Source organism: Lotus japonicus, chromosome 2 (genome assembly GCF_012489685.1).
Source record: "Lotus japonicus ecotype B-129 chromosome 2, LjGifu_v1.2".
Taxonomy (NCBI): domain Eukaryota; kingdom Viridiplantae; phylum Streptophyta; class Magnoliopsida; order Fabales; family Fabaceae; genus Lotus; species Lotus japonicus.
The window spans coordinates 45,961,512-45,977,160 of record NC_080042.1 but is presented as its reverse complement, the minus strand read 5'-3'; the positions used below and the strand labels follow the sequence as shown (position 1 = coordinate 45,977,160).

Below are 15,649 nucleotides of genomic sequence, written 5' to 3'. Positions count from 1 at the left end.
AGAAAACTACCTAAAAAACTACTAAATTACCAAAACGAAATAAAAACTAAAGAAAAGAATAAAAATGCATGAGAATGCATGAAACACTACATGAGACTCAACAAAAAGACTCAAAACAACCAAAGAAATGACCCTAAAAACACTACTAAAATGGGGTCATCACACCACTATACTCAACGACAGCTCGCCCTCGAGCGTAAAAGACACTCACTTGCCCTCAAGCGCAAGAAATGCTCCCACACAAGTGCTCAAAACAAGGAATACTTGACAAAAACAGGGGGACAAAGTAATCACAACTAGTTTCAAGAGAAAGACCCAACAACCTACTTCATGCATCTTTTGAAGAGAGAAGAGTGTAGAGTCCATTCATGAGAAGCATTTAGAACTAAAAACCCTAGGATGAGATGTTCATTTAGTGCACTGAGCACACAAACAAGTTCATAGGTCCTGAATGTCATTCACTCAATAGCAACAAAGATCAAACGTGCAAATATTCAAAGAGACTTCCATAAGGGTTGAAACATTGGCTAGGTAAAACATGATGGTGGTTGGTCCCTAAAGGAAAACTAGGCTTTCAAGCACATTGAGTGTGGTCCTCTTCTAATAACCCCGGAGCTTACAACACTTTTACTTTACAAGTCTCTTGCACCCACCTTTTTACATATTTTTTCCTTTTCCAACTCCAACTTTTGGTTAGGAGTTCTTTTTCTTTCTTCTTTTTCACTGTTTTTTTTCTTTTGGGGCAAGAGGCTATTTCTCATTTTTCAGCTCCATACAAAACAACAAGGACCATCACTCCCCTAATATTCCAACCAAACAACCATCCCAAACTTTTGGCTACAAAAAGATTCTCAAATTAAGCTCAAATGGGACAACTAAGGGCAATGTTCAACCACGAACTCAGAATCTCAAGAAATCCTATAAGTCTCAAGAATATAACAGAAATCACTAAGCATGCTATGAGTGAAATTAACGCAGAACCAAGAATTGCAAGTGAGTCAGGATCCTCCAGAGAATTTTTATGGTGAAGGGTCAAAGATAGACCCTTAATGGACTCATACCGACTCCTTCTCAAGAGACACTCGGAAGACCGAAGTCTCCTCCTCTCTTCCCCAACATGCAATCACTCATCCCCAAAAACAACCACAAGTATTCACCAAAGCATTTTCAAAAACAGCACTAGTAGGGAAGCAAACCTATAGCTAAAAGCATGTGAGTATAGGGAAGTAAAAACCCAAAAATAAAACCAACTAAAACAATGCATGATCAAAAGAAAACAAAATCTATAAATTGAAAATATGCTAAAAATGCATGACCTAAACTAAGAGTAGAGTTACCTCAGCACAATCACTCCATGGGGTCATGGTCACCCCTTCCATCGCCATAATCCGGATGAACTCCGACATCATGCATCAAGCTCAAGTCTATCATCCCCTGCTCCAAGGTATTGAAATCCAAGGGCCCATTGTACCTGGGGTCTGATGTGCTACCTCCCCTCCAATGGAGGTCAAGATCCCTGTGTAGACGATCTTGCCTCAAAAACATCCGCCCGAAAGCAGCCTCCATCCAAACAGGAGAAGGGTCAGCACGTGGTGGAGTAACCACCTCATTCACCACCTCAACATCCTCTGCTTCCTCCTCTTCTTCTTCCTCTTCTTCTTCATGGCTTCTTGCATGCCCAAGAGGTCTCTCCTTCCCTCCCGATACAAAACTCCCCGCTCCTTCACACTCTCCTTGTGTGCTAGGTGAGCTCGGTAAAACTCCTCCTTAACCGCTGATAGGAAGCGGGAGCGATCAAAACTCCGGGAGGTGGAGGAAGAAGCTGCAGCTCTTGTGTTGGTTCTTGCTCTTTTCACAGACATCTGCAAATTTGTTAGCCCAAACACATGCCACAAACGTTAGAAACGTTAGTTCAAAAATAAAAAGAAAAGAAAGAAGAAACTTTGTACAAAAATAAAAATAAAGAACAACCTAAGAGCACCCAACAAGTTTCTTAGTGATTTTGGCAAAGAAAGAAAGACTACCACAAGCACTTGCCAAAAATCGACTAAGAGAACCCATTGAGGCATTCTATCAAACACCTTGTAAGCAAAAGCTAAACTAAGCTAATCCACAAAATCCTAACTACCCATTCCTCACAAATCTACAACCCCTTTCTATTTAAGCACAAAATCAACCACCAATGAGTATATACAACCCAAACCCAACTTGCATTAACACAAATCACTCACCCAAACCCCCTTGTAAACATGCATTGCAAATCCCATGAACAAAAATGAAGGAAAGTGAAAGTTGGAACTTACCTTGACTTGAGAGTGAGTGGGTGCAAGTGAAAGGAACTTGAAACAATGCAGAACTTGGAAGCAAATGGGAGAGCTAAAGTGTGTGCAAGTGAGAAATGAGAAGTGGAAATGGGGTTTGGAGAGAATGGGGTGCGTTTCTTATGAAGGAATGGGAGTAAAGAGTGGGAAAATGAAAAGGTTGGGGTTTTAAAACCCAAAACATAAGCAAAAACACGTGCAGGAGCGCTCGAGCGCTCGAGGGGAACGCTCAGGCGCTCAAGCCAGTTCCAGAGGCAGTGCCTCTGCCACTATTGGCGCCTAGGCGCTCCTGAATTGGCGCCTAGGCGCTCAACCCAGTTTTTCCACAAGAATTTTCCTTTTTTTCTTTTTTTTTTTGAAATTAAACACCTAAAATACTACAAAATTAAAAGATAATAAATAACAAAATGAAAAGAATGGGTTGTCTCCCATTTAGCCCTAGGTTATAGTCCTAGGTGGACTCTCCTTCCGATGGTGTTAGGAAGGAAATTCCTTTCCATTGATTAACTTACCACAAGTGCAAGGAAGAAACCTTGCACAAAACCTCTGGAGTAAATCCTCCCATGAGGCAATGTCCTCTTGCTCATCAAACCAAGCTCTAGCCTCCCTTGTCAAAGAATGAGGGAAGAGTTTAATCTTCACTTCATCACTTGAAACGCCCTCAATCTTAGCAAGGGTGCTAGCTTGGGTAAACTTCACCATATGAGCATGTAGGTTCTCATACTTGGACCCCCCATACTTGTTACCATTGACAAGCTTGATGAGAGCCGGATGGAACTCATCAATTTGGGCATTAACTTTGGGGATCTCTTCCGAAACCTTTGACCTGCTTCTAATCACATCACAGACAAAGTCATTGTCATGGTTAGTCTCAATCATAGGATTAAAAACAGAAAACCGTACCTTTTCCTTACCAACACGGAGAATGAGGTGACCCTTGTCAACATCAATCTTAGCTCTACCAGTAGCAAAGAAAGGTCGACCAAGAATGAGAGGAATCTTCTCATCCTCCTCCATATCAAGCACAACAAAATCCACGGGGAACACATACTTGTCCACCCGCACCATTACATCCTCCACAATCCCATATGGAGTCTTAAGGGATCGATCCGCCATTTGCAAGGAGAGCATGGTTGGGGTAACCTCTCCTAGGTTAAGCCTCTCAAACATGGTAAGCGGCATCAAATTGATGCTCGCTCCAAGATCACACAAGGCTTCCACATCCGCCATGCCTTCAATTTCCACCGGAATAGTGAAACTTCCGGGGTCCCTTCTTTTCTTCGGCATCTTCCGCTGCAAAATGGCACTACATTCCTCCGTCATCAACACCGTCTCATCCACTCCCTTCAACCTTCTTCTCTTATGCAGAATATCCTTCATAAACTTAGCATATATAGGCATTTGTTCCAAAGCATCGGCAAAAGGAATACTAATGTGGAGCTTTTTGAAAACATCAACAAATTTTGAAAACTTTTTATCTAAGCTCTTCTTAGCCAATGCTTTAGGGAACGGAACCTTGCTAGTTTCAGGAGTAAGATCAACTTCCTCTCTCACCTTAATAGGTACAACTACTTCTCCTCCCACTATCTCCTCTCTCTTTTCTCCCTCTGTTTTTTTCTTCAATTCATTCATCACTCTCCCACTTCTAGTGGCTACAACAGAGGCATTCTCTTGCTTAGGATTGGGGATAGTGTCGGAGGGAAATTTACCTTGAGGTCTCTCGGCTATTTGCTTGGCCAGCTGGCCAAATTGATTCTCAAGATTCTTGATAGCCGCCTCTTGATTCTTGTAATTATTCTCCGTCCGGTTGATGAAAGTTTCCACCAACTCTTCTAAGCTTTTCTTGGAACCACTACTTTCACCTTCTCCTCGCTCTTGAGATTGTCTTGAGCTTTGGCCTTGAAATCCTTGGCTAGGAAATTGTCTTTGAAAGCCATTTCCTTGCCCATTATTACCTTGCCTCCATGAAAAATTAGGGTGATTCCTCCATCCTGGATTGTAAGTATTTGAAAATGGGTCATTCCGAGCTTGACCCATAACCTTCACTTCCTCCTCCGGTCTAGTCTCTGTGCATTCTTCGCTGTCATGTGGCCCTCCACAAGTCACGCACTCCACCTTGGCAACTCGACCACCAATCTTGGTAGTCTTCATTTGATTTTGAATCTCATTCATTTGCTTGGAGAGTTGCTTGTTGGAGGCCATAAGTTGATCATAAGCTTCAACCTCAAGGACTCCTCTTCGGGCTTGGCGATCATTACTAGAGTTCATGGCTCTTATAGCCATTTTTTCAATCAACTCATACCCCACTTGTGGAAGTAAGGCATCGAACTCTCCACTTGAAGCCGCATCCAAACCAAACCTCGAAGAATATTGGAGACCATCATAGAACTTAGCTACTTGCTCAGCTTGAGTAAGGTTATGTTGAGGACACCTCCTCAAGAGCTTCTTGAACCTCTCCCAAGCTTCATAGAGATTCTCATCGGTGGATTGAGTAAAAGTCATGATGTCATTCTTGAGCTTCCTCAAGAGGGCTCTTGGAACAAACCTTGTGGTGAACTTCTCAGCCAAGTCTTCCCAAGATGTAATGCTACCTTGGGGCTGTGAATTCAACCACTCTTCAGCAGTATCCCTCAATGAAAAAGGGAACAAACTCAAGCGGATTGTGTCCGCTGAAACATTCTGAACTCTGTAGGTGTTGCAATTGCGGATAAACCGCTCCATGTGTGCATGAGGATCTTCAAGAGCACCTCCACCATACTGATTTTGGCTCACCAAGTTGATGAATGCCGGCCTCAGCTCAAAGTTTCCCGTGCCATCGGGGGAAACTATGCTGCCCGGATAATCGTAGCTCATGGCAGCCGAGGTGAGATCTCTGAGAGAACGATTGGCATTCTCCAATTCTTGCTCTTGAAGTCTTTGAGCAAGAGCCTCATTCACTCTTTCTTCAATGTGGGCTTGCATCTCCTCTTCCGTCATTTGAGCAGCCATGGCTTCAAGCCTTTGTTGGGCTCGATGACGGCGAAGAGTACGTTCAGGCTCCGGATCAAACAGCAATGGATCCGTGCCAAGCCTACTGTGCATAAACTGAAATCACAAAAACAGAGAAAAGGTTAGTAACACCTATTCAATGCAATGCTTAGTAAAACAAACAAACAAACTCTTTAACTTAAACCGAAAACCACAAACAATCCCCGGCAGCGGCGCCAAAAACTTGTTGGTCAATTCGCAAGTGCACGAATACCTCCGGGTTTTAAATTATCGAACCACAGGGATTGTGAGTGAAAATTATTGATTTAAGCCTAGAGTTTGCAAGTTCTTAAAACAGTAAAATTCAGAAATTGGTTTTGGGTGATTGTGACAAAAGTTTTGCAAAAGAGCAATGTTGATAAAGATGTAAATAACAATGATGGAAAATTGCCTTGGGTGTTTGATCATCTAATCCATTTTAGTCCACCTATCCTATGCATGTGATATCTTGATTTATATCTTGTTGTTATAGCCTATGTACTTACTAGTTGATTCCTCACAAAAGTAATTCTCTCAAATTGAAAGATAAGCCCAATTCCTTGTGTACTTAAACATTCATAAGAGGTATGATAGCTCAAATATTCAGGCCAACAAAACCCTACCCTCACTCTATTCCTAGAAGCAAATATAGAAGGATCTATTCCAATTCATGTCCCTAGATCATAACAAATTTCCATTCTATTATAATCCAGCCTATAGCAAAGGTGCACCAAAGCTTTGTGTAATGCATTAAATGGAATGCAAGCATCAAAAAACCATCTAGCAATTGCCATCTTAGCTTTGTGTACAACTTCTTTACTAGACAAAACACTTTTAAGTGTTGGTTGGGATCCAGGAGTCGTTCTTGGAGCAAAGTAATTGTCAATTTCACCAGTAGCTTTCCTTTTTCCTTTGCTTTGAGTAGATGCTGGTGTTACAGTTGGACAAGCATTGAGTTCATGACTAACTTCATCAATAGCTCCATCACCAAATGCTTCATTGCGGTTATTCTTGGCTTCATTTTTCTTTTGTTCAATACTTTCTAATAAAGCTACCATTCTATGGCGAACATCAGGAGGAACTTTCTTGCAAGCTAATATTTGACCTGGTATGCCGGCAAGATGGTGCTTCATTCTATTTATTCCCCCGCCTTTGTATGACATTCCACAATAGAGGCAAGTGTACGTACATGACCTTCCTTCCTTTTGAAATGCAAAATGCTCCCAAGCAGGATCTTTTTTCCCACGAACATTAGCAGCGTTTTCCGCCGCTTCTTGTGTCCCAACAACATTAGGAGAAGCATCAACCGGAGTAGTATTTCTTCCATCATTCTACAATTAAACAGTCATCATATTCAAATTCATAAACAGTAAGAGAATTGAGAAATCAAACCCTATGGAAATCAAATAAAGAAAAGGTTGAAAACTGAAAAGAGAAAAGAAAAATCAGTTTGGAAGAAGAAGAAGAACCTGTTGAGTGGTAGCCATGTTTGAACTTTGAACCAAGTTTGCTCTGTTCCTCACTTACTATGTTTGAACTCTGAAACACCCTGCTGTTGATTGAGGGCCGCCGCCGCCGCAGGGACCACCGCCTCCGCAGGGACCACCGCCGTCGTCGGATTCCGCCGCCGCAGGGAGGGTCAAGGTCGGCGCTCAAGAGGAGAAGGGTTCCAGACGACACGTTCACGTTGCACTTGCTCTGTTTCACGGTTTCTTTCTCAAACGTTTTCTTCGTTCTCTGCCTTTCTATTTTCCTTTTTTTTTTTCAAAAATAATTCAAAACGGCGTCGTTCTGTTTTTTCAAACGGTTTGACCCGGTTTTTCTCCAAAACGGCGTCGTTTTGATGTTTCCGTTCAGAACCGGGAATAACCGGCCTAACCGCGGTTTTTTCCGGTTTTGCCGGTTCAGGACCGGTTTCACCGGTTTAACCCCGGTTGGAACAGCAGGCGGTTTTCCTTATGCTCCGGACCGGCACTGTGCCCGGTTCCCGGTCGAACCGGTCCGACCGGCCGGTCCGGTCCGGTTTTCAGAACCTTGGTTTTGGGTGATTGTGACAAAAGTTTTGCAAAAGAGCAATGTTGATAAAGATATAAATAACAATGATGGAAAATTGCCTTGGGTGTTTGATCATCTAATCCATTTTAGTCCACCTATCCTATGCATGTGATATCTTGATTTATATCTTGTTGTTATAGCCTATGTACTTACTAGTTGATTCCTCACAAAAGTAATTCTCTCAAATTAAAAGATAAGCCCAATTCCTTGTGTACTTAAACATTCATAAGAGGTATGATAGCTCAAATATTCAGGCCAACAAAACCCTACCCTCACTCTATTCCTAGAAGCAAGTATAGAAGGATCTATTCCAATTCATGTCCCTAGATCATAACAAATTTCCATTCTATTATAATCCAGCCTATAGCAAAGGTGCACCAAAGCTAAACATGCAATAAGGAATTGAAATATAAGAATGGATCAAGACTCATGCATAGAGATAGGAATTATAAACTAAAGTTTCATAGAATCTCTTAACCCAAAGCACAAAGTAAACTAGCCACTCATGGCTAGTGAATTCATGAAGAAAATGTAAATAAAACCTGAGGAAAAGTACAAGTTGGAAGCCTCCCTTGGCCCCAAAGTTCTCCTCAGCTCTCAAAACTTGATCAAAAATGAGTGGAATGACAAAATGTATCTAAGAAATTGGCCTAAGCCTTATTTATAGGCTGAAAATAACGAAACTGGGCGCTCAGGCGCCAATTCAGAGCGCCTGAGCGCCAATTGCATGTCAAAAGACATGCTCTCTGACCCTATTGGCGCCTAGGCGCCCAATCCAGCGCCTAGGCGCTCTAGCTCGCCTGAAAGTGACTTTTTGGCTTCTGAAACTCCTCTTTTCAATTCCCTTTATGTTCTTCATCAATTCCATGCTCCTTGGCCTTCCTTCTCCTTCAGTTTCTGCACTCCAAACCTAACCAACAAGACAAGGAAGATTCTAGAAGCTCCAAGAGCTCATTAGCACAAGAAGTCCCTCATAAAACACAACAAAACCATGCAAGTCCTAAACTTTACTTAAAATGCAAGAAAACTACCTAAAAAACTACTAAATTACCAAAACGAAATAAAAACTAAAGAAAAGAATAAAAATGCATGAGAATGCATGAAACACTACATGAGACTCAACAAAAAGACTCAAAACAACCAAAGAAATGACCCTAAAAACACTACTAAAATGGGGTCATCATTGTTCATTTGCTTTTTCCAAGATTTTTTTTCCTTTCCTCTTTAATGATTCGTTATTTTCAAAATATCATTTCTTATTAAAGCTTTTTGGAACTCCAATTATATAGGTAATCCAAAGGTTTTGTACCCTTATTTTTTTCTATATTAGCCCTTTTGGTTTGAAGTTTTGATTCACTATCCAAATTTGCATCGGGTGATTTCTAGAACTCTAAGAATTTCTGTTTCATTTATCCTATGGCTCTCAAAGTTGATGATTTGTCCAAAATTGATGCTTCTAAAGAAACTTGGGATGTAGTTGTGAAGGTCCTTCGATTGTGGTTAACTCCTAGCTACTCAGGGTCTAAGCTTCCTTCATCTTTGGAAATGGTTTTGATGGACTCGAATGTATCTTTTATCTTGATTTTTAATCTTTACATCGTTGCTTTTAAATTTTTTGATATTTTGTTTTTTTGTCATTTTTTCAAGGGCTGTAAAATTTATGCATCTATCAGACGAACATTGGTATATCGTTTCCAAAACCAGATAACTGAGGGTCGTGTTTATCAAATATCTTTCTTTGGTGTTTGCGAGAATGGAGGCGAATTCTGGACAACCTCTCATTCATACAAGATCAATTTCCAAATGCATTCCAGTGTCAGGCTCATGTCTTCAACCTCTATCACCGGAAACCCATTTTCTTTCATGTCATTGTCTGATGTAGTATTCAAAGAACCTGATACCTCATTCCTTATAGGTATTTGATTAATGTGTTTTTTTAATTTATTAGTATTTTTTTAGTTGTCAATAACTACATGCAATTTTTTAAGTTAAGATTTAAAAATAAAATACATGAGAATATATATATTTGAGTAGGTTAGGAAAATTTAAGTTAAGATTTTTTAATTTACAATCTCCTCGTTTTATTTTTAACTCTATCCAATATATTCATAATTTTAAAATAAATTTATATATATATATATATATATTAGTTGACCTTATTAAGATGTTAAAAATAAAATACATGAGAATATATACATGAGATCCAAATATATATGTATTTATATCTTCAACGCAAAAATCATTTATACGTCACATGTGCAGCATTGATAGTAGTAAACTTCGCCGTGCAGCGCACGGGGAAAAACACCAATCAAATTCTTCTACTAGGAGGAACATTTTAACAAGAAAATACTATCATGTTAAACCTAATAGGAAAATAATTTTATGAGTAAATATATGTAAAAGTTGTGTGAAATTTTGCGAGTTGTGTGTTATTCGTTGTGCTTTTGTTTTGTTAAATGCTTATTTTTTTATTCTCTTAATTCTAACAGCTACAAAATTCGCAAATAATAATTTTAGTATATCAATTTTGTTTTGAATATTTATATTTGTACATGCCTAAAAAATAGAAAAATCCACCACGTACGGGTCAGAACATTCTACATGAAAACACTTTCATGTTTAAACCAATAGAAAAATTTATCTTCAAATAATTTAAGTGCATTGTCCATAGTTTGAAAATAAATTTAGAATTAGTTATATATATATATATATATTTTGGTTTCACTTTGTAAGTCCCCAACCTAATTGTTTTAATTATATGTATTTACATCAAGGGAAAAATCATTTATACATCACATGTGGAAAATTGAAGATTTTAGCTAGTAAATTTCTTTTTATTATGAAATTTTTATATTGATTAAATCAGTGTATGAATACAAAATACTATAATTGAGTGCCGAATTTATGTTTTTTGAATATCTACTTCTTTATTGTGATTGTTCTTTCATTTTTAGCGTATATAATCATTTATATATACTTAAAATAATTATTGATTTATCAAATGTAATAAAAAAATTCGCCGTGCAGCGCACGGGGAAAACACTAGTTTAATTTGAAACAAACACACTTTAAGTAAATTAAAAAATAATCAGATATTTACTTTTTTTTAATAGTATACACAAAAAGTGATCAATTTTTGAAAATAACTGATTATATATAGAAATAAGGAATGATAAACATGATACATATATATATAATACAAATAATAATCAATTGAGTTTAATTTGGTATACTCAATCAAATATCAAACATTTCAATTATATTTATTTTAAGTATTATGGTTGTGTTCTAACGATTCTGAGTTATCAAACACATCATACAAAATATTGTTGTCGTTTTCTATTCTGTTCCGCCTCGTTCCGTTCTCTCATTACCAAACTAAAATAATTAAAAATATCTCAGTCGATAAATCTATGAAATTTTTGTTGACCATCCATTTTCCTTTTGGATAAGAAACATGACACTAAAACATCTCCACTCCAACCCCAACCAACAACTTAACACATCAAGCCATGAAATCTCTGGTTTGTGCATCACACCCAACTCTCTATCTTCCAAATTACTCTTCATGGAAACCCAAGTTTCGAGCTTTCCACCCCATCACCGCAGAAAAACAACCCAACTACTACCCATTAACCACACCAAAGCCACCTCGTGCTAATGCCAAAGGCTTCTCAAACAGACCCTCAACCACTGAGACCGATATTGTCCCCAGCAAAAATCGCAGGAGAGGGGTGAACGAAGAAGAAGATGAAGAGCTTCCAAGAGTGGTTCTATACAGGATTATTGGGAGGATCTTGTTTTCAGTTGGGGTACCATTGGTGTTGGGTTTGGCATTGTTGGACCTTTATGGTGAGCTTAAGGATCGAGGAATATGGGATGCGCCATTGTGGATCCCTTTCACGACAACTTTGTTGACTTTTGGAGCTTCCACGCTTGGAATTGCTTATGGGACACTGTCTGCGAGTTTGGATGCGGAGAGGGAAGGAACGTTTCTTGGGCTGAATGAGGTTCAGAGGAATTGGGTGGAGATGTGGGAGGAAGAGGATAAAAAAAGCTAGCCAAAGGTTATAATGTTTCAGACTAGCTATTAAGTTGTCTAGGCAAATTGCAAGAAATGATGTTGATGCTGTAAAACTAGATGTGTTATTTGGTAGAAATTATGGGGTAATAAGGATAATTTAGTATTTTCCTTTTGTATATGGGATTCATTATGTTTCATTCATGATATATACATTTAGGAGTTTTTCTAGGTCCAGTCATCGCCTGTGTGGCACCTCCTAATTGGTTAATATATGAAAAAATCCTACATGGCATGCATTCCTTCATTCATATTATCCTACACTTTTATACTTAACCAACACTCACCTCTCTTTAATACCAATAATTAATTCCAATTATCAAAAACACGTTTTTGCCCTCTCTCATCTATTTTCCTTCTCTGCCGTTTCACTCATCTCTTCCATTTTTTCTTCACCGATGCCCTCCTCCTCTGAAATTTTCCATTCCGCGATAGCCTCTTTCTCTGATCGACGTCGTGGCATTACGGCCCCTTTACGGTTGTAATCGGCGGTCTCATCCCTCCCCATGCTCATATCCACCCTCTCCCAACCGAGTATAAGATCAATAACATCAAAAAGCGTGATACGAATTCTCACAGCGTCCTCGACTCTGGTACGTGGTTTTTGTACTCCAGTACTTTAGTCTTCTTCCTGACCGGATATTGATTGTGAAATCTGGGTTTTGCAGGCCAATACAGATTCCATGGTAGTTTTTCGTTGGCGACTGCGAGTTCGACTTTGTCCAACAAATTTGCGGGATGAGGTAGCAGGTACTAGAAATTTGAATATTTTCTTTTGTGGAGAACTAACATTAAGGCTGCTAATAGCTTAATTCCTGTTTTTTTCTTCATGCTTGCCATTTTATTGGTTGAAATCTAGGATTTTCCTCTCTCAGTTAGATAGTTGATCTTCTTTATTCCATTCATTTTAAAACCTATGCTTATATTTGTTTGTTTTTGGCACTTCATAGCATCACCAACCACACGGTTTCCAGCTGAGTATGTGCAAGAATTTCAGAATTGTTTTGACAGATCTCCTGCAGTTCCTGTGTCTGAATCCTCGAGTTCATCATGGCTGCAAGTTTGACCTCATCGCCATCTCAGGTATGTTCAAAGCAGGATTTGGTTTTTATTCCTTTTTCAAAAAATTTGGTGATTGATTAGTTTCTTATTCGATGCTGAATCTGTTGATTAGTTGCCTAATCTGCTTAGTTGCCTTATTTGTAATTCAAGAACAGATTTCATTGTCAATTTTTTCTCATTTTGACCATGTCCTTAAATCACTCTACCTATCAAGCTTCAAATTAGGACATTTATTTCCTTCAATCACGTTATGTAACGTTTTTTTATTTATGCCAAAACATTTGTTACTGTTTTTTTTTTTAAAAGAGTAAGAATCTGCACTCATGAGCCATTATATCAGAAGAGATAATCAAGCAAATCTGCACTCTAGAGCCATTATATCCAGATTTAAAATCAATCAATGCCACAATCTTCCAAATTTGAAAAAGAAGTTTCAAATTCAAATTTGAAATTTGACCAGCCAAGCCCCTCTCTTTTTACCTATTTCTGGAACTTATTATCCCCTGAAAAAGGGAATCCCGTAAATTTCTGATCAGGCGTAACATTCAATTTCTCTTTTTGATAATTACTTTTTTCTGTTACACTTTCAAATTAGTGCGTTTAAACAAAGGTTCTTCATTTCAACTCTTTCTTTGTTATTACTTGGTTGCTTGATCATTGTTTGACTCTTTTATTCAGTGTCAGAGATTATCTTTGTTGTCGCTGCTATTTTGATGGTCTAAAATTGCACTCTTTGTTTGCCTTCTTTCTTTGCATATTGATGTTAATCTGATTTAGTTTTGTGGTATGCCATTCGCAAGATGATTCTTGAACTGAATTCAAATCCAAAACATCACTCAATCATGCATTGGCTTCAGGTATTCCTTTGTTTTGTTAATCCGATGCTAACTTTCTTTTGTATTAATCAGGAGAAAAATGAAGAACTTTGCTTATGCGCAATAGCAGGGGATAAAAGAGTTTTAATGTATGTTAAGTACATTGTCATGTACTATACTTTCATGTAGAATCTTCCATCCTACTTTCAGGTAACTCTGTTCATTCTCGTGTTATTTTTTATCCTGTTAGATGTGTTATTGTAGATTCCTGCACTCGGGTCACGGTTTATGGGAGGGAGAGTATTAACCGAAAAGTACACGCTCAAGCTTCAATTTAATTGAATTTATATAGAGATAGAAATAAAAATTCAAAATGAGGTTTATATTTTAGGCTATATATTTAAGCTGAGACTCTTTTGAATTTCAGTTTTTTAGGGCACGCTACCTTCACATTTCAAAGAAACATTCAGAGAATCAAGGATGCAGAGGTGTGAGCATTTCCTTTATACATGTGTGTGTTCCCGCCATTGCAGGATTATGGTAACCAGGTAAGCACTACTCCTAGCAAAATTAAGGTCAGTTGCTTCTACACAATTAAAAGGTCAACAAATATAATATGGCTTATTATTTATATGAGTCCGTACAATTGATGTAGCTTGGACTGAGGTTGGATACGTTGTTCAGTATTACTTGGAGAATGAAAATGAGGCAGAAAATCAGCAATAACGGGGTGGTTCAGTTAGTTTTTGACATTATAGCCATCTTATGGTGAAAGGGAAAGGAAAACTATAAATCATTATCATAGTGTTTCTGCTTCAGGTATGTTTCTTCCTTCATTTTTAGCTTCCCTCGTCAGTTTCTCCATTTCCCCCCTTTCTTTATCAATTCATGTGTTTCTAACTATTTTTCTCTTTCTTATCACTAATTTTTGCTTTGCTTATATCTTTGCAATTGAAGGTTTTATGCCTTGGTTCACTTTGATATGGTGAGTCATTTTATGTGCACATATGTCATGACTTCAGTATTTTTAATTGCTAATGCTATCCCACTATTTATCATTATATTTAATATTCTGTTATGTATATCCCGCTTCATAATTTGTTTCGTTTGATCTATCTTCAATTCATTTTATCTTTCACCATCATTCAATTTTTTTATATTTGTTAAAGGTTACTCAAGAAGTCAATTTCTGAAACGAGCTATGGAGCGGATGGAATCAGATAACAGTTAGGAGTAACAGTGGCAGAGATATTGAGGGAGAAAGGGAAGCCAGCCTAGAAACTTGGAAGAGATTTGAAGCTCAGCAGGTTATTTTCTTTATTTTATGTGATTTTTATGTATGACTAATATTAATAGATTGAGTTTTTTTGTATAATTCTTATTCTATCATATTTCTGATTACATTATTTCTGAGCATATAGAATTATTCAGTAGTTATAGTTTTGCTGCCTCAATAACTCATAAGTTAGCAGTCCAAAACCCCGAATGTGTAACTGTTTTCAGAAGTTTTTTAGAGCTTTTATAAACTAACCTCTCTATATTTTGTGTTTCTGATGTTCCTAGGAAATGTCAAAGACCCAAGAGGTAGGTACCACACAATGAGGATGCATTTCAAACATGAAGCAAAGTAGTTGAGCAGCTTTGGTCTCATTGACCCTGTTGTGTCGATTGTGATGTGATTCAGCTTTCCTTCAATTTTTCATTGATACCTCTTACGAATTTGTTGGATGTTTCTAGGTCTTTCTAATCCTTCTTATAATTTTGATTCTGTATTACAGTATTAATTCATAATGAATTTGCTTATTAAATTGGTCTCCAATATATAATTCTTTTGTTTTTCTCTCCTCATTATCTACTATCATCTCATTTGATTATGTCCCAATTAGTTACTAAAGCTCTCTTATAATTTCGACTCAAAATATGTTATTTTTGCCATTTTTAGTGAGGAGGAGGCCAAGAGGAAGATATACTATGCTGCCACTCATACATTTACAAGTTTCAATGCCCTCATTTACAAGTTGAAATCTTCTTTACCTTTTATCACTAGAACAAATTATTTAACATTATTTATGTGATTCTATGAATCTGCATTCCATTTGGCCAAAAGTTCAAGAGGGGTTTAAATTTAAGCTGTTTTGAAGCAGGTCTTGAGAATGAGAGTGCTCGATTATGAGAATCCATAGGTCAATAAGGGTTATTAATTAATTAATTAAATTACATACATTCATTCAGTGTAATGTGCACTATGTAAAACATTATTAATTGTATTTCTCCTTTTTAGAGCTTTCTTCTAAATCTCCTTATCC

The 15,649-nt window shown here is 37.8% G+C and overlaps 2 protein-coding genes and 1 non-coding gene across 7 annotated transcripts; all 3 read left to right on the top strand.

Annotated features, from left to right (window-relative positions):
• The first annotated feature begins 4,734 nt into the window (after positions 1-4,734).
• LOC130741546 (small nucleolar RNA R71) lies at positions 4,735-4,841 on the top strand. Its single transcript, XR_009020439.1, has one exon. It is a non-coding gene; the product is annotated as a small nucleolar RNA R71 (small nucleolar RNA).
• Positions 4,842-8,798: 3,957 nt separating this feature from the next.
• On the top strand, positions 8,799-9,305 carry LOC130736508 (uncharacterized). The gene is made up of 2 exons (XM_057588334.1): positions 8,799-8,948; positions 9,030-9,305. The coding sequence occupies exons 1-2, from the start codon at positions 8,799-8,801 to the stop codon at positions 9,303-9,305; spliced, it is 426 nt and encodes a 141-aa protein (XP_057444317.1).
• A 1,525-nt stretch (positions 9,306-10,830) lies between these two features.
• LOC130738117 (uncharacterized protein PAM68-like) lies at positions 10,831-15,151 on the top strand. 5 transcript variants are annotated; one of them, XM_057590024.1, is made up of 10 exons: positions 10,831-12,059; positions 12,135-12,216; positions 12,417-12,549; positions 13,437-13,492; positions 13,608-13,657; positions 13,779-13,891; positions 13,999-14,162; positions 14,301-14,328; positions 14,513-14,650; positions 14,907-15,151. In XM_057590024.1, the coding sequence occupies exon 1, from the start codon at positions 10,898-10,900 to the stop codon at positions 11,444-11,446; it is 549 nt and encodes a 182-aa protein (XP_057446007.1). In that variant the 5' UTR covers positions 10,831-10,897; the 3' UTR covers positions 11,447-12,059; positions 12,135-12,216; positions 12,417-12,549; positions 13,437-13,492; positions 13,608-13,657; positions 13,779-13,891; positions 13,999-14,162; positions 14,301-14,328; positions 14,513-14,650; positions 14,907-15,151. The 5 variants fall into 5 exon arrangements, with proteins under 5 accessions (XP_057446007.1, XP_057446009.1, XP_057446008.1 ...); XM_057590026.1 differs by having other exon boundaries at positions 13,594-13,657; XM_057590025.1 differs by lacking the exon at positions 13,608-13,657.
• The last annotated feature ends 498 nt before the right edge of the window (positions 15,152-15,649 follow it).

Coding starts and splice junctions, on each gene's coding strand:
- LOC130736508 (XM_057588334.1), top strand. CDS start 8,799: ATGGCTCTCAAAGTTGATGATTTGTCCAAAATTGATGCTTCTAAAGAA. Junction 8,949..9,029: donor TGGTTTTGATGGACTCGAAT/GTATCTTTTATC, acceptor CATTTTTTCAAG/GGCTGTAAAATTTATGCATC.
- LOC130738117 (XM_057590025.1), top strand. CDS start 10,898: ATGAAATCTCTGGTTTGTGCATCACACCCAACTCTCTATCTTCCAAAT.